At 40.5% G+C, this 26,832-nt stretch overlaps 1 protein-coding gene across 1 annotated transcript; it reads left to right on the top strand.

The window, feature by feature from the left end:
- The first annotated feature begins 1,995 nt into the window (after positions 1 to 1,995).
- On the top strand, positions 1,996 to 21,022 carry LOC121388521 (coactosin-like protein). Its single transcript, XM_041519886.1, has 4 exons — positions 1,996 to 2,409; positions 14,995 to 15,077; positions 18,571 to 18,728; positions 20,793 to 21,022. Exons 1-4 carry the CDS (start codon positions 2,336 to 2,338, stop codon positions 20,898 to 20,900), a joined length of 423 nt encoding a protein of 140 aa, XP_041375820.1. The 5' UTR covers positions 1,996 to 2,335; the 3' UTR covers positions 20,901 to 21,022.
- Positions 21,023 to 26,832: the final 5,810 nt, after the last annotated feature.

The following is a 26,832-nucleotide window of genomic DNA, read 5'->3' as shown; positions in this document are numbered from 1 at the left end:
AGAACATTTTAAAAATTAAATTGCAATTTTAATAATATAAAACTATTTAATTTGTAAAAAAAATTTAAAAGGCTACAAACTGAAGATAGACTTGTAATTTATCTTCTTTTTTTCCTTTCTTTTTTTTTCCTTTTGTAACCATTTTAGGGTTTGTCTTCAACTTTTTTCCCCCTTTAAATGATCTTTACCTTTAAAATTAATTCAGGCAGTTGCATGAAATATACAATAGACTATGGATTCATGCCTTGACCATAACGTTTTTCAGTGGTAGCACACCGGGCTATCAGGTTATAAAATCTGGTAGCTTCAGTAAAAATTGATAGCCACATAATTTTAATAAATTTAAAAAAAGAGAAGAAAAAAAAGCCAAATCATTTATTTTTATTTAAACATGTTGTTTAATCGTCTTGTTGATTGCGGAGTAACTGGAAGTGCAAAAACAAAATTTAAAAATCTAGTAGGCCGGCGGACTACTCGGTTTAGACATCTGGTAGCCCGAGCAAAAAATCAGTAATTAAAACACCCCGGGTTACTGCTACGATCTAGCCGTGTGGTCCAGGATATATTGATTGAAGTGTGAAAGTTTACCTAAAATTAATCAAATCCACATCATGATCTTCATTATGCATTAAAATGAGTTTATTATCACAGCAATGGACAATATATGTCCGAATCTTGATAACAACACTTATTCATAATAGCATTACTGCTAAGGTTACAAATAAACCACTACACATTTTTACATGAATTACCATGAATATTGTGTGTAGAATGATGAAAATATATGGTGAAAAGGTTTCCGGCCAGATGAATTTGCCCGAATTTGAGGATTTGCTTCAGCACTTACGTCGCTTAATGTAATGTAAACATCCTTCCCTGAGTGTTCGAACTTTCTCCATACCTAGCACTTTAATATGTCTTGACATTCCATCAGATATCTACGTATAGTATATCGAAAAATCATTTTTCTACAAGCTAGTTTTACAGTCGCGGAAAAGACACTGCGTACAGTATATTACACTGTGTCAATAAAGTAGAAATGTGTATAAGGAAGGAAATCGACGAGGTGTAACATCGATCGCCATTAATGGATTCGGTACCCCCCCCCTCCCCCTCCCCCCCTATCTCTCTCTCTCTCTCTCTCTCTCCTCTCCTCTCTCTCTCTCTCTCTCTCTCTCTCACTTGCTCCAGCTCTCTCTCAATCTCTCTCAATTTCACCATATATATCTTTACCTCTCTGTGTATGTCCGTCGCGGGGGAGGGGAGGGGTGTGTAGCCCAGTGGCAAAGCGCTCGCTTGATGCGCGGTCTGTCTAAGATCGATCCCCGTCGGTGGGCCTATTGGGTTATTTCTCGTTCCAGCCAGTGCACCACGATTGATGTATCAAAGGCCGTGGTATGTGCTATCCTGTCTGCGGGATGGTGGATATAAAAGATCCCTTGCTACTAATGCAAAAATGTAGAGGGTTTCCTCTCTATGACTGTCAAAATGACCATACGTTTGATATCCATTAAAAAAATGAATATGCTCTAGTGGTGTCGTTAAACAAAATAAACTGCCTGTCTGTCTGTCTGTCTCTCTCTCTGTCTCTCTCTCTCTCTCTCTCTCTCTCTCTTGCTCCTCTCAGCTCTCTCTCTCTCTCTCTCTCTCTCTCTCTCTCTCTCTCTCTCTCTCTCTCTCTCTCTCTCTCTCTCTCTGTCTCTCAAGAGGTATATCTTAGATATTAAAATTAGCTTTAAACGCGTCAGGTGTTGTTAAACAAACTTCCTCTCCTTTCACGTGTAGCCTCAAAACCGAGTCAGCGAACTCCGATCGAGTGACTCAATTGCGACCTTAATCGGTCACATGCATCATGGGTGTCATGTTAATTGCACAGATCGAACCTACTTTATTCGGTCACATGCTCTAGACGGGGGGCGTGTATGTCCTAATAAGGAAAACTTTGGATACGTACACGCTTCATTGGCCCAAATATATCATCCGCTCCCATAACGACAACGAAGGTGCAGCAATAATTTAATTATCATTGCCCATGCTTGAACCTGCAGGCTTTGTAAAAATCATACACGTTTACCGTTATTAATTCCACAGCGGGACAGAAATTATACTGTCATAAAATGCGTGTTATTTAAGTGATATTTGAGTGTGTATCTTATCAATGTGTACCTGTTGAATTGAATAACCTGTTAGTTGTGATAAATGCACGAACGGGGAGTGGAAAGGAGGAAGTGGTTTAGCGACTGTGTATCATACTAGGCGTCATTTACCGTCTGTTGACCCCAGATCTCGCACACCGTTTCGTCCCGTCTATCATCTGTTCTTCTCTCACTCCGACATGACTTCTCTGGATAAACCGGCAATAAGGGAGGCATATATTGATATTAGAAATGACAATTCCGATGTTTCATGGTAAGTAGATAATTTTTCTCTTGTTTTTTTTTTCCATTCGTATGTAACAGTGCTCAATACACCACCTATCTTGACTTGAGTGCATTGTAAACAACACGTGGTTTTCGAAAAGTCGTTATTTTCAGACTCTTAGGATTAGTCAATGTCGATTTCACACATCCTCCCACATGACATGTTTTAGATTTCGATGTTGTGAGATGACCTAATATATAAAATAAAAGAATTCCATGTTTTAGCTCTGTATCTGAAACGGTTATCGAGTTATGACCCTCTATAGTTTAGGTACCACGCCCCTTTCTTGTACATGTGTTAGTAATTTTGAAGACCTATATCTTATGTTACAGAAGATAATTACAAAGCAAGAAATTGTTACCCTGGCAAATTTTTTGGCCATAGCTTTCAGAAATGGTGAATCTCTATTCAATACAAAAGTGGCGGGATCAAACAACAAACACGTTTATTTTGTTTAACGACAGCATTAGAGCACATTGATTAATAAATTATTAATAATCGGCTATTGGATGTGAAACATTTGGTAATTCTGACTCGTAGTCATCAGAGGAAACCCGCAACATTTTTCCTAATGCAGCAAGTGATCTTTTAGATGCACTTTCCCACAGACAGGAAAGCACATACATGGACCTTTGACCAGTTGTGGTGCACTGGTTGGAACGATAATTAAAAAAAAAAAAAAAATCAGTTGAATGCATCCACCAAGGTGGAAGGAAGGAACTATATTAACGTGCCCATATCCTTTCGGTTCAGGCACGCCTACCCCGGACTTAGCCTCTGACTTCGCCAGTGACCAATTCCGGGACAGGAGGGGGAGGGGGTAAGTTTGAGGTGGGCGGAATTTGAAAAGATTTAGTAAAGTTGAGAATAACCATGTCCGGTTAAAAATTGAGGCCAAACAGAAAAAATAGACTGCTCATCTAAAGTTGAAGGTGATTGGAGCAATTTAGACGGACTGCCAAAAATAAAGGGCGACAGACTATTTACAAAAACCCCCACGAAAACCCCCCAAGTTTTTGAAATGACGGCCAAAAAAGTCTTTCTAAGTCCAAAAAAAGCGGAGGTTACCTGTCCTAGAAAAAGGTTAGCCACTTCGGGGACGAGAGATGAAGTACCGCTCGTTGAAATTCGGTATCAGCTTCCTGAAGCTGTGTCCCAGTAGTCCCTTCACTAGCTGTATGTACTGGGAGCCGGCGATGATCTTTAGCATCCTGTGAACGGTGTAGCTGTCCATCTCGTGGTAGAGGATCGCTTGTCTGTAAAGACCATCGCGGCGTGACGTAACAATTAGTGCTGGTCCCGTGCCCCGTAGCTCTGTCTTGTGGATGGCGATCTCGTTGCCGTCCTGGAAAGTTTTGAAGGAGTCCTCGACGATACCTCCAGGAAGATCTTTCACGTCCGAGACATCGCCGACCAAGTACTTAGAGTACTGGCCCTTGAGTTTTCCGGCTGCAAGCTGCCAGGTGCCCCGGGAGGTAGTGGAAGGCCGTGTCTTGGCTGGTTGGTCACTCGGGGGAGTGACGGCCTTCCGCTTGGCAACAGCAACATCCGTGGTCGTCACCGCGGAGTCCCCCGTAGGTGGAGGGCTCGACGCGGACGGCCGTGGAGCTGGAACAGGTCGCGCTGGCCGCATAAGATCACACGTAGGCTTTCCTAATGTTGAGCCGCCAGCTTTGTCCCCCCCCCCCCCCGTACCGCCCCTGGCGCACGTTTCCTCTTCCTGTACCTTCCTTTCTTCGGCAGTACCTGGTCCCCGTACACTAAGGTCACGGAAGCCCGTGACCCGGTGTACGACACTCGGTACTCCAGTAGCGCTCCGTAGGACTTGATAAGTCTTCCCAGGTGGGAGGGGGGCAGCTCGAGAGAACAAAGACGCACGTCTGTCTTCATCGCAAGTCAAGCAAGGTGGTTTGATCTTGTGCAGGATCAAGGTCAGACTGAAAAGGACTCGCTTGAGGTGCTTGCGTCATATGATCGAACCACCCCCAGGGGCGTAGCGTGATCTGGACCTGGGGGGGGGGGGGGGGGGGGTCGAATATGAACCAAGTGGACCTTTTTTTTTTTTTTTTTTTGCACCACCAAAAACTCCATATATAAACCTGTATGTTTTAGTTCTGAAAGCGGGCCATTTGCTTCAGCGGGGGGGGGGGGGGGGGGGGGGGGGGGGGGGGTGAACCCATTCTTTGATATGTTTTTTCTCACCAAACATAAAGTTTATTTTAGAGCACATCGATTATTAATCATCAGCTATTGGATGTCAAACATTTGGTTATTCTGACATATAGTCTTAGAGAGGAAACCCGCTACATTTTTCCATTAGTAGCAAGGGATCTTTTATATGCACCATCCCACAGACAAGATAGAACATACAACGGCCTTTGATATACCGGTCGTGGTGCACTGGCTAGATGAAGAAATAGCCCAATGGGCCTACCGACAGGGATCGATCTCAAACGGACCGCGCTTCAATCGAGCGCTTTACCACTGGGCTACATCCCGCCCTCCACCAAACCTGTGCCCTATGGCTGATATATTATGTACTGTCTGTGGGGAGGTGCATGTAAAAGATCCCTTGCTACTAATGAAAAAGTGTTTCCTCTAAGACTGTATGCCAGAATTACCAAATGTTTGACATCCAACAGCCGGACCGGCCTCGGTGGCGTCGTGGCAGGCCATCGGTCTACAGGCTGGTAGGTACTGGGTTCGGATCCCAGTCGAGGCATGGGATTTTTAATCCAGATACCGACTCCAAACCCTGAGTGAGTGCTCCGCAAGGCTCAATGGGTAGGTGTAAACCACTTGCACCGACCAGTGATCCATAACTGGTTCAACAAAGGCCATGGTTTGTGCTATCCTGCCTGTGGGAAGCGCAAATAAAAGATCCCTTGCTGCTAATCGGAAGAGTAGCCCATGTAGTGGCGACAGCGGGTTTCCTCTCAAAATCTGTGTGGTCCTTAACCATATGTCTGACACCATATAACAGTAAATAAAATGTGTTGAGTGCGTCGTTAAATAAAACACTTCTTTCTTTCTTTCTTTCTTTCCAATAGCCGATGGTTAATAAATCAATGTGCTTTAGGGGTGTCGTTAAACAAAACTAATCGTAACTTTTATCAAATTTTCCGTCGGTGGACCCATTGGGCTATTTCTCGTTCTAGCCAGTGCACCACGACTGGTATATCAAAGGCCGTGGTATGTACTACCCTGTCTGTGGGATGGTGCATATAAAAGATCTCTTGCTGCTAATCGGAAAGAGTGGCAACAGCGGGTTTCCTCTCTCAATATCTGTGTGGTCCTTAACCATGTCTGACGCCATATAACCGTAAATAAAATGTGTTCAGTGCGTCGTTAAATAAAACAAATGCTTTTTTTTTTATCAATTCATATCGAAGGTATGGGAATGAATTAAATGAATTAATTAATGTTTAACGACACCCCAGCATGAAAAATACATCGGCTATTGGGTGTCAAACTTTGGTAATGCAAACAAATAAGATGATGATCAGCATCAATATAAAAATTCAAGATTTAAATAAAAACAGTGTAAAGAACTGTGCAAAAATGTAAATATCACAGATACTGACTTTTACGCAAAATTTTAATTTGTGCTGTATTGGCCATTCTGAAAGAGAATGTCATACCCCTGCACCACGGTGAGATTACAGCACGCGCAGGGTTGAAGGTATGGGTGTTACATTTTGATAAATGAGAAATGTTTATCCCCCACTTTTAGGCCACAGGCTGGCCTGTGGGTAGGCGATGTGTTAGGAGTCACGAGCTTTCTGCCATATTAACTGACATGATATTATCATATTGAAGTCAAGGAAAACTTTGCTTATTCGTCCCCATCTGTGTCAGCTGATTGTTTGCAAATATTTATCAAAATTCAGTCAGAGTTTACTGTACAGACACTAGGTCAAGTCAGATAGTCATTGTGACTAAAGTACTAATCAAAATTATACCCAGATGATTTTCCAGTCTTATGTATTAGTTATGAAAATCCTTGGAATAAAAACCATAAAAATGTGACCTGTTACGGTATTCAAACAACCAGTTCAAAAAATGACAATAAATGACCTGTTATAGATAGAAATGTGAGATGTATTTACAATTTTACTGCAAAACTTATGTAATTTGAAACAGACTATAACACCCAGGTTGATATTGATTACACCTGACAGGTGAAATCACAAGTACTAAGTGTAAGAATACATAGCAGTCCAGCATATTAAATCAAATAACTAAAATAATTATATAAATTTGCTAACAACAAAATTACTGATGTTGTATCCATAATCAATAATTTAAAAAAAATCTTAATCTAACAAAGCAGTTTATTGAACTTCATTGTATTGAAAATGACAGATGTATTATTTCTGGTATCAATGTGGTATGAGGACCTGCAGTCTCAGTTACAGTTAGTAAACTTGTGAAAGCTGTTTATTCCTTTTTCCATCTGGAGAATAAGAGAGGGAAATTGCTTATAACTTTAAATAAGCTTAGTACTTGTGATTTCACCTGTCAAGTGTAATCAATATCAACCTGGGTGTTATAGTCTGTTTCAAAAAATACATAAGTTTTGCAGTAAAATTGTAAATAATCTCATATTTCTATCTATAACAGGTAATTTATTGTCGTTTTTTGTACCAGTTGTTCGAATACCATAACAGGTCATGATAATACTGATACATTTTTATGGTTTTTATTCCAGGGATTTTCATAACTAATATATAAGACTGGAAAATAACCTGGGTATAATTTTGATTAGTACTTTAGCTATAAAGGAAACACTGGTAACATTCGCAGGGAACATAATGTAGCTATGTATCGCTACCTTCAATATAATGGTTAACATTTTAAAAGGAATGTTAACCCTTTAAATACAACGTACCTTACAAACTATTCCCTCTTGAATATCCCCAAAAGGTCCCTCCCAAAATGTTCACATTTTAGTTTACAAATTTGAAGTTTATTTTGTTTAACGACATCACTAGAGCACATTGATTTAGTAATCATCGGCTGTTGAATATCAAACATTTGGAAATTTTGACATAGTCTTAGAGACGAAACCCGCTACATTTTTCTATTAGTAGCAAGGGATCTTTTATTTGCACCATCCCATTAACAGGATAACACATACCACAGCCTTTGACATACCAGTAGTGGCGCTCTGGCTGGAACGGGAAATAGCCCAATGGGTCCACCGACGGGGATCAATCCCAGACCGACTCCGCATCAGTTGACTGATGCTGGTCTGAGCCTCTTCCCAAATTTTTACTTGATTTTCTTTTGATTATCTTTTTTTGGGGGGTTTTAATTTCTTGATTTTTTTTTTGATTTTTTTGTTTCAACACAAAGGACACAACGAATATTGGCGAGTGTACTCCAAAAAAACTTTCTGTTTTAATGCATTTTTTCGGGGTGTAAGCTTCATAGTAAACCTCAGCGTCATTCCATTAGCAGCAAGAGGCCTTTTAATATTAATATTCACAGCACTCAAAGCATGATTAATAAAATATGTTGAGTGCGTCGTTAAATAAAACATTTCTTTTCCTTTCAAAAGCATGATTAGGTCACAAAGTGTTGTATTTTCAATGTAGTCAACCATTCCGTGTTTTTGCAATAGAGTAATCTCTGACTGAGAGAGCGATCATAACTGGTAACCAAATGTCCGTCTAGCTCTCGAACAACAGAGTACTCGGGCTATAGCCTCTATTAGAAACTTACTTATCTGCCCTTGATTTTCAAAGCTCCAGTCGCCAGTTACAGTTGACATTTGCCTCGACATTCGATTGTGGATTTTCATCATCGATCATCAAATCGGCATAACCCAAACCAGAGCAGTCTGTGTTATCTAATTCCAGAAAATTGCTTTCCTAACATCATAACCCTTATTTAGAATTCAGATCCTTTTTTGTAAGCCTATCATGATGGCTATGTTTGAGTTTCAACAGCTGCCAATTAAATGTAGAAAATCAGAATTGTCTGCGACGGGAGTGATTTATTACTTCTCAAAAGTGGATTACGGGTAGCCATGCAAGGTATTACCATATTGAGCAGTGCTAAACGGCGAGAATCTGGGAAACATGCAGTACCGTTTTTTTTATTTAAAGGGTTATATTCATAGCCACAGGGGGTAGGGTGTGGGGGAAGGGTGGGGGATTAAGAAGGCAATTGACCCCCCATTTTTTTACTGGTTAATTTTTGTTTTTGTATTTTTTTAACGACACCACTAGAGCACATTGACTTATTAATCATCGGCTATTGGATGTCAAACATTTGTTAATTTTGACATATAGTCTTCGAGAGGAAACCCGCTACATTTTTCTATTAGTAGCAAGGGATGTTTTTATATATGCACAGACAGAATAACACACACCACGGCCTTTGATATACCAATCATGGTGCACTGGTTGGAACGAGAAATAGCTCGATGGGCCCACCAACGGGGATCGATCCCAAAGCGACAGCTCATCAAGCGAGCACTTTACTACTGGGCTACATCCCGCCCCCTTTTACTGGTTATTGATATTGACGCTTTAAGTATATAACCTCCCTGAAATGGCTGCAAATGGTATTTCAAAGCCTCTAGATTTCGAAATTGTCTTGAGAAGGGGGAGGGGTGGGGTGGGGGGGAGGACATGCCCGCGGATCCCTTAGTGTCTTGCGCATTCCATGCTCGTTCGTTCCAAGAATTCATCTGCCCCCCCCCCCCCCCCCCCCCAACATACACACCCCACAAAACATCCTAGCTACGGCCCTTTTATCACTTTATTTTATCCAGTCGTTAGAATTCAGCTTGATGAAGGAAGGAAGGAAATGGTTTATTTAACGACGCACTCAACACATTTTATTTACGGTTATATGGCATCGAACATATGGTTAAGGACCACACAGATACTAAGGGAGGAAACCCGCTGTCGCCACTTCATGGGCTACTCTTTTCGATTAGCAGCAAGGGATCTTTTATATGCACCATCCCATAGACAGGGTAGCACATACCGCGGCCTTTGATGTACCAGTCGTGGTGCACTGGCTGGAGCGAGAAATAGCCCAATGGGCCCACCGACGGGGATCGACCCCAAACCGACCGAGCATCAAGCGAGCGCTTTACCACTGGGCTACGTCCCGCCCCTCAGCTGGATGATGTACCGATAATATCAAAGTAAATATCAAATGGTTATAAAAACTACTGTCGGAGATCAATTTTACAATTACTTTTGCGAATTTCTAGGTTTGAGTAACACTTAAAGGCATACTGTTACAGATTTAAGGACCTAATTTCTCTAATAATGGATAATAAAAAGAAATTACATTAATTGTTGGAAACCAAATCTAGCTATTGCATCACCGTAACTGAACCATGATGGAGTGAAATCCATGTCAACCCTCTCGGCAATTTTAGTTTTTGAATTATGGACCATTGCCATAATTCAATTATTTTTACAAAATATCATTAATAAATGGAGTATAGTTGTTATAAAGATGGTTGAATAAAGTACATTTAGGAACAAATCAAATTATTTTTGCTCTGGTAATATTTTGTTAGACCATTAAATAGGTCAGTGGTCTGTGACAATGTGCCTTTAAGACGTTTTATCAAGGTATGCACATGCATAAATGTGATATCATAATTGGTATAAAATCCTGAAATTGGCGATTGTTTAAAACCAATGTCGCGATTTTGTTTCTTGACCCAGATCGACCAGTGGATATATACTCTTCAAAAAACCCCGGGAACTCTAATAAGAATTTACAATTGCCAAACTTGTAAGGTATATTAGCTGTGGGGAATGGTTATATCATAATAGTGAATTAATTGGGCAAACATTACAACCGGTAGTTCAGTATTACAGTAGGTTTTATGACCACCAAAGATCTTTGAAGGACGATTGAGGTCAGAAGTGAGAATTTGAAAGTTGACGGGGTTTTTTTTATCAGTAAATCGCAAATTCAAACAATAAAAATTACTAAAAACAAAACAATAACAGCTGTATGATCAACAGAATGAAAAGATTGACAGAAATAATGTTCAACAGTGATTAATGGACCTTCCTGGAAATGGTCAAAATCGAGATTGACACCCCATGCACGTGTACGGGGCAACTGCGTGATGCATGTGCAAACTATGGAATGTGCTTCGATGTGTTGATAAACAGACCTGAACGTTCTTTACTAGGATGTCTGTGGTCAAAACGTATGTTTTAATATTTCAGGTTCCCCTACTTTTTTTGAAGACTGTATATGTATAAAAAATTAAATCGCTCACCAGACTATACTAGCAGATGGTACATTGTATACTGACAGACATAAATAACGCAATGGGTATTTCTTTGAATAACCTCTTATAGAAATGTCAAATCACATATATTAAGTGTGCTGGACAATTAAGCTGACGACAGTGGTTCAAATCCCGTCAAAGCTGGCTCACACATTCATTAATCTTTCTCATCTATCACCCTCTGCCTATCGTTTTCATTATCTTAAAGCCGCACACCCTAGTTCCATCCAGCGAAAATAAATTATAATTTGGTTAATCTACAAACCTGTAACACACTTAGATCACGTTTTTATCAAATGGAGTGAAAAAAGCAGGTTTTATATCGATAAATACCATGAGAATCCCCATGTCCCAATTGCTTGAAATAATTTTGAAAGTTAGTATTCTGATGTCACCGGTAGATGTCGCTCGAAGCACAACAATGCCTACATCACGACAAATTTCACAGACTTGGGGTGCGTTCATTTCACCTCTCCTGGACATGTTCCAACTGTTCTGTCCTGGTTGTATCCCCTCTCCAGATATCGTAAGACTTAGCAAAATTATTGGTTTTAAGGGTTTGTAACGTTTTGTATTGAGACACTTACTTGTCTGAATTTTATTGTTACTGAAAATGTTCACGAACTGTGAAGAAAAATCTCACAAATGAACAACAACAAATCTGATGTTGATTGCGCGAACCGTGCACGAGAAAACAAACCGAACCAAAATGATAACGGTCACGTGATATACCAACGTCTGTGACATTGAAATGGAAATATCCCCTCTAAAAATAGATTTCACCTCGCTTGCTTAACGGTTTTTTCTCGACAACACGTCTTGTGAAAAAATGCAAAAAAAAATGCATTTCGTGGTTTTACAAACATCAGGATTACCAAAAAGCACTTCAGGTGAATGGAAATGTGTATTCTAAATAATAAAATGTAAGTAAAGTGCAATTTTATTTGTGAAAAATGGGGTTTAATAGCGAAAAACAACGCCGTAAAGGTTAACAAATAAACGTAACTAGGGTGTGTCCCTTTATATATAAAAAACTTTCCAATTTCTCCCACGATTTCAATCTGTTTCGACCTTTTCTGTCAGTTTCCTCCGACTCTGTCTTCTGAGCTGTCCACAGCATCACCTACCTGTCTCAACTTCCTCCACGGGTGCATTCTCTGTGTATTTCCCTGCACCCACCTGGCATCCTCGTCCTCTGCCGCTAATAAAGCTGGTCTGACCCACGTCACTAACTAATGACCGCCGGTAATAGATGTGCATAGTAGGTGCCTCTTAACAATGCCAGAAGTAACTACTGAACACTCCCCGAAGTGGTCAGACTAAGCCGACAGCTAAAAGCTGATGGGGAATGGCAGGTGTGTGGCACGGATAGCCACAAGAGACAAGCACCTGTCGCGGTTGGAGAGACACGGACTGGGATGTGGAGGTGGACGGCGAAAGAAGTTGAAAGATAGGAAGAGTTGCCAGATCGGGAAGAAATGAAGTGGAATTTAAAGGAGAGAAAGGATAAAAAAAAAAAAAAAAAAAAAAAAAAAGTATGCGTACAAATAACATATTGGTAATAATTGTAAGTGAAAGAGGATTTTATTCAAATCAGATTAATGGAATAAAATAATTTTTTAGCAAAAAACATAACTGTTGTGTTTATAACAACAACACAGCATTGCATATGAAATTCGTTTTGTATGTGCATTGCCTGCTCTCGTCTCCCGATAAAAGCAACCATTTTTGTGTTTTCTATCATTTTTTAATATGCCATGGTAAGTAATGGGTCTTTGACCTTGACGCATAGAGCTCCCCACTTCCGATAATGACTCACTGTAACCCTAAACATCATTATATATGCGGTGTCTAAATAATCATCATGGCTATTCTTGCGTTGTGTACAGAAGTATCTCAACGATATCAAATTCTTGATCAATAGCTTCTTCCAGAAACCCCTTGATCAATGTCACATGGAACCAACTAGGTAAAACGAAAGGGCGTTTCGCTACGAAGTCCAATATAGAATTGACGCTACCACAAAATGGTACACTGCATGATCAATATCAGTATGTAACATTTAGACTTCGTTGAGCATCACAGACATTAAGCCCTGGTCACACTGTCACGATCGCTACAACTTGAAAAAATGTTGGTGAGTCCTGATGGATCGTACTGGTGTTGGCTTGAGTCTTCTTGGTAAATCGTCCTAAGTCCTGGTGAGTCGGGAAGACACGCCGACTATTTTGAAATGTTCTAAAATGTCGTGTTAAATCGTCCTGAGTCATAGCGAGTCGCCATGCTAGTCCTGGTGAATCGTCCTGAGTCGGCACCAATTTTTAATCATGAATCACCAAGATCTGGTACGACACCAGTACGATGAACGACGACAACGGTCAAAACTCACGCCGACTCAGGACGATGTAACACGTCCCGCGACGACACAAGTACGAATCAGGACAATGCACCCCGAATCAAGACAAAAACAATTTGTGACTAATTTGTACTAAGTCGTCGTGAGTCTTGTTCAGTCGGGTAGTAGATGCTGATTCAACTCGACCCATTACGACAAACAGCTTCACGAATAGTCTCCGTGAGTCGGCATCCAACATCGTGAATGTATGACCAGGGCTTTAAAATCTACTACGTATGGAAACAGATAATTCAAATGTCTATGATGCTCTACGAATTCTAATAGCTTTTAGAAATATTGATCATGCGGTGTACCATTTTGTCGCAGCAGCGCCTATACTGGACTTTGTAGCGAAACGTATTTTGATTTCACCTAGTTGGCCCCCAGTGAATGTGCTCCATTATTATATCACACAGTAGACCTCTGCATTTGTAACAAATGTAATTAATGCATTTGTCATCTCTCAGAGAAAATCCTTTTTAATTGGGACACCGATCTCTCGGGCCATAATTTAATCGACATGTTAAGCCAAAGATAACTTTTAACCAATATTGATGAGAGGCAAATTATCGTGGACGAAATTTTAAAACATAGATGATGATTATTCGGATGATGATTGTAAAGATGATAATGATGATGATTACTGTCATAATCATCCTCATCATTTTTATTATCATCCTCATCCTCATCCTGACTAATGATGACTAATTTTGGCAACAATTGTTATGATGTTGATTGTGATGATGACAGTTATGATGATGATGATGATGATGATCATTATTTTTATCATCATCATGATAGTGATTCGGATGATGATATTGATGATGATGATGACAATAATTGATGATAATGATGATGATGACGTCCACAACGATGCTAATTTGTTGTTTTTGGTGATGTTGATTGAGGAATAATGGAGTAAAAAAAATAGTCTGTAGTTTATATTTGATAACAGAGGAGCTGAATGCGGCATGGTCGGGCATGTTGACGCATTGAGCTCCTCGGGGCGGCTCTATGCGGCGTTACAGTGCTATCCTGTCTATGGGATGGTGCATATAAAATATCCCTTGCTGCTAATCGAAAGGAGTAGCCCATGAATATGCGACAACGGGTTTCTTCTCTCAATATCTGTGTGGTCCTTAACCATATGTCTGACGCCGTATAACCGTAAATAAAATATGTTGAACGCGTCGTTAAATAAACCATTTCCTCTTTAACCAATACAGCACCTAGGCCTTCCTTCCAACACTTTAAAGGGCTATAACTCGAAAGTCTTTTCATTTGGCATACAACCGTAATGGTATTTTCAAGAACAAAACAATTCTGCCAATTCTGTGAGATGACATATGGGAAGTACCTGGATACTATGTTTTGACTTGGAATAATCAGTACCATTTCTACCCCCCACCCCCCCCCCCCCCCCCCCCCCAAAAAACCCCAACAACAACAAACAACAACAAAACAACAACAAAAAGAAAGAAAGAAAGAAAGAAAGAACGAAAGAAAGAAAGAAAGAAAAAACAAGAAAAAAAAACTATTAGTTGACGGGGTTATAGTCAGGGCCGTACCCTCCGGGGGGCAGGGGGGAGGGGGGCAGCTGCCCCCCCTGAGAATCTTGTCCTTTTTTTTTTTTATATATATCTCCAGTAATAGCATAGAAATGTTTAATCTTTATAGTATGTTAAAAATTATTTATAAAATTTAGTGCCCCCCCCCCCCCCCCCCCCCCCCCCCCCCCCCCCCCTGGATTTTGGTCAGGGTACGGCCCTGGTAGTGGTGGTCTTTTTTTGGTTTTTTTTTGGTTTCGATATTGGAAATATTGATTCAGTTCACGAACTTGGAATACCAATTAATTAATTCATATATATATATATATATTTTTAAAATATATTTTTAGGGCGATACTTAAATACGAAGGCAATAAAATAGTTCTAGATTCTACAGGATCTTCATACGAAGAGTTCCAGTCCAAATTGACCGGTAAGATTACTGGCACATGCTACTACCGTTCAGTTAGGAAGGCAGAAATACCAAAAACGTATATCCTGACTGTTGGGTAGGATGTGGAAATTTACGTCAGGTCAGGTCAGGTCATAGGGCTTTACGTGCACATTCAGAACAAGCTGTTGTAGCGCACGCCTGTCCTGGGCACAAGAGCCGGCTCCTCCGTCCAGGACAGGAAAGGTGGCGATGGGAAGGAGGGACCGCCTGCACTGGAAGGTGCAAGGGAGCACCAGCAGCCCGACTGTGGTTGGTAACAGGCGGGGAAAATTTACGTACTGGCGGTTGGTACTTAATGATTGGATATATACTCTTCAAAAAAAGTAGGGGAACTCTAATAAGAATATACAATTGCCAAAATTGTAAGGTATATTAGCTGTGGGCAATGGTTATATGGTAATAGTGAATTAATTGGGCAAACATTACAACCGGTAGTTCAGTATTAAGTAGGTTTTATGACCACCAAAGATCTTGAAGGACGATTGGGGGTCAAAACGTATGTTCGGTCTAATATTTCAGGTTTCCCTACTTTTTTTGAAGTATATATATACTACTCAAAAGAATTTAAGGGTCAGACGATATTTTCGACATTATTTTCTGAATGTCAATTATATTAGCTAGACCATAATGTCACGCATGGTATTGTTCCATTTTGACGAAAGTGGGTCTAAGCAACCCATAAATGAATTAAAATCCACTGTCATTGACACTGTTGACTAGTTCTAATGGCGAAAACATGTTTACATTTGCACGTAAATTAGGGCGAAAGCGAAAGGTCTGCTAAGTGCCCATAACTTGCTTTTTCACAAAGCGCTTCATTTGCACGCTTTGTTGTGTATTCCATGTTCCCAATGCTGAATTTCCGTATAATTGGAGCTTGCGTTTGTGTACGGTGCACACTCCAAATTCGACAATGGTACGACGTCAACTGACTATCAAAGATCGAGGAAGGGCTATTGCTTGGCTTCAGGATGGCAATACGCAAAGAAATGTTGCTCTGAGACTTCGTGTCAATCAGAGTGTCGTTGGCCGACTGTGGCAACGGTACCAAGCAACGAATTCTGTTCGAAATCGTCCACGTTCGGGAAGACCCCGAAGCAATACAAATAGAGAGGACCGCTACATCACCAATATGGCTCTACGTCAACGCACAACCACTGCACGCCGATTACGTGACAATCTGCGGACTGCGACTGGAACTCGAGTGTCTGATCAAACCATACGCAATCGTCTGAGAGCCAATAATCTACGCTGCCGTCGCCAGGCTGTTCGACCACCACTCCTACCACGTCACAGAACGGCCAGACGTCACTGGTGCACACTTCATCTGCGGTGGCAACGTGTTCAGTGGGGTCGAGTGATGTTCACTGATGAGTCCAGGTTTAGTCTCCAGTTCAACGACGGTCGGGTTCGTGTCTACAGACGTCCTGGGGAGCGCTTCGCTGACGTTAACGTTAGACAACGTCACCGGTTCGGTGGTGGCAGCGTCATGGTGTGGGGCGGCATCTCTATCCACCACAGGACCCCCCCTCTATGTGGTGGATGGCAATCTGAATGGCATCCGCTATCTGAATGAGATTATCCGGCCGTTGGTTCTCCCAGGCCTTCAGCAGATTGGCGGCGGGGCAGTTCTGCAGGATGACAATGCCAGACCCCACCGCGCCAGGGTGGTAACGGACTTTCTCAGACAACAAGGTATCGCCAGGATGGATTGGCCAGCATATTCGCCTGACTTGGCCCCAATAGAGTACGCCTGGGACGAATTAGGCAGGAGAGTTCGGGATAACCATGCCCCTCCGGCCAACCTTCATGATCTGGGTCAACTTCTTATGGCAGAGTGGCAGGCCATTCCCCAAGAGTTCTTCAGACGTCTGATCAACAGCATGAGGCAACGATGTGTCGAGTGTATTCGCGCCAGGGGTGGATTGACACACAAACGAATGTTCTAATGTGTAAAATCCATGTTTGACAACCTTCAACTTTGACAGCATGTCATGTGACTTTCTTGTATACAGGTACGTTTATTTGTGTTTTTTTGTAAATATGGAACAATAAATAAAAATTTTGGTGTAGTTTACATCATCAATCTAATACACTCTGAAACTTATTTGGTTATAAAATTTTGACCCTTAAATTCTTTTGAGTAGTATATATATAGAGAGAGAGAGAATAATACATGAGTTGCCGTTAGATACCATTTATCTCACAACGAATGTATTATTATATTTTTTACATATTCTTAAAAATCAAGTTTTAAGCAAATTGTAACATCTTTTTTGACTAAAAGTTATTTACAGCTCTTGCGCTTGTAGCTAACTTATGCGTCACAGACAAATGATTGTCAGGTTAACTATACGTAACAATGTAATCGATTTCGACCGTGTTTTTTTTTATTGGAGGCATGGCATTAGTGACCTGGTCATCACCTAGGAGCAGCCATTCGTATGTCTTGAAAGTGTTAACACACGTACATGTGTTAACAAGTATGTGTTATCAAAAATAACCGGCCTCGGTGGCGCCGTGGCAAGCCATCGGTCTACAGGCTGGTAGGTACTGGGTTCGGATCCCAGTCGAGGCATGGGATTTTTCATCCAGATATCGACTCCAAACCCTGAGTGAGTGCTCCGCAAGGCTCAATGGGTAGGTGTAAACCACTTGCACCGACCAGTGATCCATAACTGGTTCAACAAAGGCCATGGTTTGTGCTATCCTGCCTGTGGGAAGGGCAAATAAAAGATCCCTTGCTGCCAATCGGAAGAGTAGCCCATGTAGTGGCGACAGCGGGTTTCCTCTCAAAATCTGTGTGGTCCTGAACCATATGTCTGACGCCATATAACCGTAAATAAAATGTGTTGAGTGCGTCGTTAAATAAAACACTTCTTTTTCTTTTATCAAAAATAACATATGATGTTCTCACCAACGGGTGTGTAAGAAGCACTGCTTTTGGTTAGTATACTTATTATCGACTATTAATGTGTTTTCACTGTTGCATTCCACATTGTGGACCAGTGTCCCACGTCTGGTATATCAAACTTCGTGGTATGTGCTGCCCAGTCTGTCAGAAAGTGCATATAAAATATCCCTTGCTTCTAATGGAAAAATGTAGCGGGTTTGTTTTAAGGCTATAATATATTATGTCAGAATTATCAAATGTTTGATATCCAATAGCCGAGGATTAATAATCAATATGCTCCAGTGGTGTCGTTAAGCAAACTTTTTTATTTTACACCAGTGCTTTTTTTTTCCATATGCGCGACTTATAATCGATTTAAAAAAAAAAATTCATTTTATGCGACCGTTTTTTCCACATTTTCTGCCTGGGGCTCGCCTAAAACCGTACACATGGAAAAGATACTTAATACATCTTGCTTACACTATTACTTTTGGCAGATTGGACGTGTATTCATTTGAATTCATTCTTGTGTTCGATTTGCCCATTTTACTTTTTAAAACTAGTGCATTCTATTTGTAGACGACACCAGAGCGTTCGGCTATGTTCGTATTACCACTGGCGATGAGATGAGTAAAAGGGCAAAGTTTGCCCTCATCACGTGGGCTGGTCCCGATGTGTCAACTCTAAAAAAGGCGAAAATGGGCCCCGACAAGTCACGTGTTAAGGAAGTGATACAGGTGGGTTTGAGGGTTTGAGAGAGAGAGAGAGAGAGAGAGAGAGAGAGAGAGAGAGAGAGAGAGAGAGAGAGAGAGAGAGAGAGAGAGAGAGAGAGAGAGAGAGAGAGAGAGAGAGAGAGACAGACAGACAGAGAGACAGACAGACAGAGAGACAGAGAGAGAGACAGAGAGACAGACAGAGAGACAGACAGAGACAGGTAGAGAGAGATAGACAGACAGTGAGAGAGAGAGAGAGATAGACAGACAGTGAGAGAGAGAGAGAGAGAGAGAGAGAGAGAGAGACAGAGAGAGAGAGACAGAGAGAGAGAGAGACAGAGAGAGACAGAGAGACAGACAGACAGACAGAGAGACAGAGAGACAGACAGAGAGACAGACAGAGACAGGTAGAGAGAGATAGACAGACAGTGAGAGAGAGAGAGAGATAGACAGACAGTGAGAGAGAGAGAGAGAGAGAGAGAGAGAGAGAGAGAGAGAGAGAGAGAGAGAGAGAGAGAGAGAAAAAGTGAGTGTATGTGTCTCTTTGTGTGTATGTGTCTCTTTGTGTGTGTCTGTGTGTGTCTGTCTGTCTGTCTCTGTCTCTGTCTGTCTCTCTGTCTCTGTGTCTCTGTGCGTGTGTGTTTGGTTGTGTATGTGTGTGTGTGTGTCTCTCTCTCTCTCTCTCTCTCTCTCTCTCTCTCTCTCTCTCTCTCTCTCTCTCTCTCTCTCTCTCTCTCTCTCTCTCTGTGTGTGTGTATCGAAGGTCATAAAAACAGTATACTGAGTGTTTGTAATTATAATTTCTTACACACTCATGTGAGATGGCCATTGTAGATTATTTTCCTCTCTATCTTATGTTGGAGATCACTTTGAAAACCCGTGATTAATTACTCCATGTTGATGACCCGGTTGATGCCACAGTCATACCAATCAATGAAATAAGCAGGACTAGAATTGGAAATTGATAAGTTAACCTAAAACTGATTCCTTCGTGACGCACAATTAACTGTAGGGTACACGTAGTCAATAAGTTTTAGCTGGAAACGACGTTAAAATTTTGATTGAACCTGATGTTTTGAGGATGTATACAAAATTAGAATTATTACTACATTCGTCTTACAACTCGCTAATTGGATACTTTTTGAAACGACTCTTTGTAAATTGAATGGTATCTAACGGCCACTCACTCAGTATTCTCTATAAGTGTTTGCATTATATGCATTGTAAGACATTAAGGGGCGGAACGTAGCCCAGTGGTAAAGCGTTCGCTTCATCCGCGGTCGGTTTGGGATCGATCCCCGTCTATGTGCCCATTTGGGCTATTTCTCCTTCCAGCCAGTACACCACGACTGGTATATCAAACGCCGTGGTATGTGCTCTTCTGTATGTGATATGTTGCATATAAAAGATCCCTTGCTACTAATGGAAGAAATATAGCGGGTTTCCTTTCTATGACTATATGTCAAAAAAAGAAGAAAAAAAAGTGACACCCAATAGCCGATGATTAATAAATCGATGTGGTGTCGTTAAAAAAACAAACTTTTGTTTTGTTTTTGTAAGACAATAATTATTCGTGGTATAATGGTTTTAGTTCTATATTAGAAAATGGCTACGTTACCCAGAAGTATTTTTGTGATATGTATGTAATGTAACTGACGTATGTACATGTAACTGACGTGTGTACATGTAACTGACGTGTGTACATGTAACTGGTGTGTGTACATGTAACTGACGTGTGTACATGTAACTGACGCGTATACATAACTGACGTGTGTGTACATGTAACTGACCTGTGTACCTGTAACTGACGTGTGTACCTGTAACTGACGCGTGTACATGTAACTGACGCGTGTACATGTAACTGACGCGTGTACATGTAACTGACGTGTGTACATAACTGACGTGTATACATGTAACTGACGTGTGTGTACATGTAACTGACGCGTGTACATGACGTATGCACATATAACTGACGTTTGTGTACATGTAACTGACGTGTGTACATGTAACTGACGCGTGTACATGACGTATGTACATGTAACTGACGTATGCACATATAATTAAATTCTCTTTTCAATCCTGTTTCAGAATTTTGCAGTGGAGCTCCATATAACAGAACAAGAAGAATTAGAACAAGATTTTATCAAATCTGCTTTAATGAAAGCAGGTGGTGCTAACTACGGAACTGGCCAGTGATGATGTAAAAACTAGACATAAAACGTGTGTATGTGTGTTGCAATATTGAAGTCTGAAAGAAAAGAAAAACAAAAAAGAAGAAGAAGAAAGAAAAAGAAGAAGAAGAAGAAAAAGAATACAAAGTGTGACATTAGAAGATTTTTGGAGTATATTAATCATATATTTAAAACGAAATCTAGAATATTAATAGCTTGGTTGAGATATTTAAAAAATTTAAATCACAACTACTGTTATTTCAAACGTAGAGCTTGATATAGTCTGTTATTCGAATGTTTGTAATGTCTCAAGCTGGATTTTAACATGTAACTCCCAATATAATTTTGAACGTAGGAACAAATATCTATTAGGAAATAAAAAGAAGGTTCGAGGTACTACTAACAATATGAGATAATTTAAAACTTTGAATTTGAATATACAGAGACTGGTATTCTAATCGTTAAAAGACTGCTTAAGGCGCAAATTTCTATTTTCCGTTATACGTATGGATATATATGTACGTAGCCAATAATGAATAGATACGCACATGCGTACGGAAACGCATAAATGGAATCTATTCAACCTGTTTGCATAGAAAGTGATTGCTACAGATTACGCACTGCTTAATATTATGTATACATACATACATACATAGATACATACATATATAGGCCTATATATATATGTGTGTGTGTGTGTGTGTGTGTGTGTGTGTGTGTGTGTATGCCTATAGATTACGGACAAATTAAATTTTTGCCTTAGTCGCAAATATCCTAGCAACGGATGCAAAACTCTAAACTGTCCCGTTAAAGTTTGACCTCTCACATTTTGTGGAGGTATATTTATGCACGATCGATGGTTTCGACAAACAACGATGCTCAGATTTATGTCAGTTATGGTTTATTTCCTGTAGTAACACGACCATTGACAATTCGCCTCAATGCAGGGGCGGATACAGGCTTTTCCTAGAGAGGAGTGTGCAATGTTTAAAAAGTGTATCTACAATACTCGGGGAGGGGTACAACGTTTAAAAGGGTCACCTATAGTATTCAAAGGTACAGAAACAGAAATTCCAAGCCCATCAAGATGTTACATGCGCGTGTGCAGGGATTTTAGCAGAGGTGGGGTCTAGACTATGGCGAGCGACATTTATAGAGTTGGCGAGTCATGTTTCCCAAAATATACTGGACAAAAAATACTGGAAAAATGGTTTGTTTTGTTTAACGACACCACTAGAGGACATTGATTTATTAATCATCGGCTATTGGATGTCAAACATATGGTAATTTTGACTCGAGAGAGATAGAGATGAAACCCGCTACATTTTTACATTAGTAGCAAGGGATCTTTTATACGCACCATCCCACAGACAGGATAACACATACCACGGCCTTTGATATACCAATACCAATAGGCCCACAGACGGCGATCGATCCTATATCAAGCGAGCGTTTTCCCACTGGGCCACGTCCCACCCTACGAATAGATTCATTCTATCTATCTGCTAAATGGCCTCAGACCACAATTAATTTCGCTATATGTTTCTATATAGCCTTAGTGGCTATAACAGTTACCTTTGCCTGCTTGGGGGACACATACCCTGAAAAGGACAACCCCTGTTGTCCAGCTCTTTCTCCCAGCATATTGGTTTAAACAAACACACCCTCTAAACCAGACCGGAGTGCACCCATTTTACACATAAATTACCACAAATTTACAAACTACATGCTCTCCCCTGTCATTTCAGTCAAATAGTTGCCACTTCATAGCTGTGCCATGAAATAATCACAGTCAAACAGCAGACTACTTGCGCGGTCAAATTTCCGGATTTTCGACAACCAAATGGGAAGATAACTGTAATCTGAGGCCAAATATTGGATTTCATATTCACGGGCACTCCCAAGCACCCCCTGGATCCACGTCTGATGATTATATTTCAGTACACTGACATTAATATTAATATATAATATATATTATTGTATGAATAAATCTTAATTTTAAAATTTCGATTCAGCTATCGGGTGTGTCATCTACGAAAGGATAAGTTTCATTTTCCATTTACAATAATGTTGATGATAATCATAATGGTTGGTTCGTAATACAGTTTAGTAGTTGTAAAACCCTGGCAATCAACCACGGCAGTCGACAATGCAGTGGAGATTGCCATGGTGTTTTTAGTTTTACCACGGCATTTATTTTGCCGTGGAACTTTTTAACTTTCTTTATTATGTTAAAAAAACGTGTGTGTAATACTGACATATTGCACTCCTCTCTTGCACAGTAACCACAAAACTGCCGTGGAAAAAGCCGTGAAAACTACGTTTCCACGGCATATTTTGTTTTACTGTGGTCATTTTCTTAATCGCAATGATTTAATTTGTAATGTTACGAAAACAAGGAATGAAACATGTATAATAATATTTTCTTCGTTTGTTGTTTTTATATTATATTTTCAATATTTTATTAATGAATAATATAATTGGTAGATGATTAAAAATATACATTGAACTCGTACGAGTTCCCATTTTTTCGTAGGTGTGTGTGTGGGGGGGGGGGGGGGGGGGGGCAGGCTGATTTTTACTCTAATTAAACGAAAATGCTCGAATCTGAATAACAACATTTATTCATATTAGCATTGCTGCCAAACAGTTATATAGGAAGGAAGTGTTTTATTTAACGACGCACTCAAGCACATTTTATTTATGGTTATATGGCGTCAGACACATGGTTAAGGACCACACAAATACTGAGAGAGGAAACCCGCTGTCGCCACTTCATGGGCTACTCTTCTTTGATTCGCAGCGAGAGTTCTTTTATATGCACCATCCCACAGACATGATAGTACATACCACGGCCGTTGTTCCACCAGCTGTGGAGCACTGGCTGGAACGGGAAATACCCCAATGGGTCCACCGACGGGGATTGATCCTAGCCCGACCGCGCATCAAGCGAACGCTTTACCACTGGGCTGCGTGTTGCCCCTACAGTTATATAGGGTTGCAAATTATGAATTACAGCCAATATTGTGAGTAGAATGATGGAAAAGGTTTCAGGTCAGCTCATTTCCCCGAATGGCTCCATCGTTTTTGACGGAATTCGGAAATTTGTTCCAGCACGAGGGGAGGGGGGGGGGGGGGCAGTTGCCCTCACCCCAACCCCTCCCCCGATTTCTAACGCTTGTGATTGCAGCTTTCCTATGGAATAACGTTGATTTTCTGCATGGTTAACATCGCTAACATAATATGTAGGCGATATTAATTTTGCCGTCAGCCCTAGAGCAGGCATATTTAACTGTATGTGTAATCATCCAGACAGTTCAACATTTATTTAACGACGCTGTCAACACATTTTATTTACGCCGGTTATATGGCGTCAGACATATGTTTAAGGACCACGCATATATTCAGAGAGGAAGGAAAGGTTTTATTTAACGACGCACTCAACACATTTTATTTACGGTTATATGGCGTCAGACATATGTTTAAGAACCACACACATATATTGAGAGAGGAAACCCGCTGCCGCCACTTCGTGGACTACTCTTTTCGATTAGCAGCAAGGGATCTTTTATACGCACTATCCCACAGAGAGTGTAGTATATACCACGGCCTTTGATATACCAGTCGTGGTGCACTGGCTGAAAATTATGAGAAATCGCCCAATGGGCCCACCGACGTTGATCGATCCCACACCCACCGCGCATCGAGCGAGTGCCTTACCACTAGGCTACGTTCTGCCCTTCAACATCACAGATGCATTGGCGTAACGAGGACATTACACTGGGGGAGGGTGCTGATGGCATTCACACCCTCTAGGGAACGAGACGTAGCCCAGTGGTAAAGCGCTCGCTTGATGCGCGGTCGGTGTGGGATCGATCCCTGTTGAATGGCCCTTTCGGCTATTTTTCGTTCCAACCAGTGCACCACGACTGGTATATCAAAGGCCGTGGTATGTGCTATCCTGTCTTTGGGATGGTGCATATAAATGATCCCTTGCTGCTAATGGTAAAATGTAGCGGGTTTCCACTCTAAGACTATGTCAGAATTACTAAATGATTGACATCCAATAGCCGATGATTAATAAATCAATGTGTTGTCGTTAAAGAAAACAAACTTTCCCACCCTCTATTAGTTGTGTTATGGAGCGACAGACAAATGTAACATTGAAGGAGGAGGAGGGGGTGGTGGAGGGGGAAGAAGTGTGATTGGTGAGCGTGGACCTCGGCTACTATAACTAAAAATAGTAATATCTATAAATATTGAGTCCAAACACAAATAATTACTGTGGACTCCGTGGTGTTATTGTTTAAACAATCGAGGTTGAGGTTGGTAGGTATTGGGTTCGCACCTGGGTACCGTCTCCCATACAGGGAAAGCTTTGACGACTCAATGTGTAGGTGTATACGTATGGCCCTGACACCAACTTTTCTCTGAGTCTCACTAATCCCTTTATCAACTAACTCACTGTCCTGGCGAGACAGCCCAGATAGCTTAGGTGTGTGCCCAGGACAGCGTGCTTGAACCTTAATAGGATATAAACACGAAGAATAAATTGAAATGAAATGAATGAAACAAATAAGTATTTGTATAAGTCCGTAAAAGTTATATATATATACATGTTTATATTTATAAATCAAGAATTGTGGGGTGGGTTTTTAATTTTTTTTATTATTATTATTTAAAAAAAAATTATTTTTCATGCACAAGCATTGTATTATTGTAACATTACTGAAAAGCAATTGTTTGATGTTTTCTACCATTGGATTATATCAAAATACACCAAAACAAAAACAAACTTCATTTACACACCCACCAACCTTGAAATGACCATAGTTTTATTGATTGGGGCGAGACGTAGCCCAGTCATACAGCGCTCGCTCGATGCGCGGTCGGTGTTGGATCGATCCCCGTCGGTGGGCCCATTCGGCTATTTCTCGCTCCAGCCAGTGCACCACGACTGGTATATCAAAGGTCGTGGTATGTACTACCCTGTCTGTGGGATGGTGCATATAAAAGATCCCTTGATGCTAATCGAAAAGAGTAGTCCATGAAGTGGCGACATCGGGTTTCCTCTGTCAATATCTGTGTGGTCTGACGCCATATAAACGTAAATATCATGTGTTGAGTGCGTCGTTAAATAAAACATTTCTTTTTACGACTATTAAAGCTCTTTAGTCTAATCATTTAACATAGTTTGTGAAGATTGTCCGAGAATTAAAAAGGTTTTTAAAATTGATTTTAGATTATTATGGATTTACACAGACCACCATCTTTTATGACGCCCATTCAATACATTCAAGATTGGCACCAGCAATCTGTGAGATTAAAAAAGTTTGTTTTGTTTAACGACACCACTAGAGCACATTGATTAATTAATCATCGGCGATTGGATGTCAATCATATAGTAATTATGACTTGTAGGTATAATAAAATTATTTATGACGGTCGTTTGCTTTCTTCAAAAACAAAATTCCTACGGGAAACCACAAACTAGTAGACTAATGGATTCTATATTCAAAATGATTAAATAATTAAAAATATTACTAGAAATTGCAGATATAATAATAATAATAATAATAATAATAATAATAATAGTACAAAATAATAATAATAATAATAATAATAATAATAAATACCTCCACAAAACCCCCACCCCTCACCACCAAATAAAAACAAAACAACACGTTCACAACCAAACAACAACAAAACACAAAAACCACTATAAGAACAGCAAACATAATTTAAATTGTATTTAGCTAGTTACGTTATTTTCTGTGTCAGAGACATCACTGGCAATTTTTCATAATAGTGACTCATTAGTAAACATCCAGCCAGTGCACCACGACTGGTACATCAAAGGCCGTGGTATGTGCTATCCTGTCTATGGGATGGTGCATAGAAAAGATCCCTTGCTGCTAATCGAAAAGAGTAGCCCATGAAGTGGCAACAGCGAGTTT

This window comes from Gigantopelta aegis, chromosome 14 (assembly GCF_016097555.1).
Source record: "Gigantopelta aegis isolate Gae_Host chromosome 14, Gae_host_genome, whole genome shotgun sequence".
Taxonomy (NCBI): Eukaryota; Metazoa; Mollusca; class Gastropoda; order Neomphalida; family Peltospiridae; genus Gigantopelta; species Gigantopelta aegis.
The sequence above is the reverse complement of the archived record's forward strand: the minus strand, read 5'-3'. Positions and strand labels throughout refer to the sequence as shown.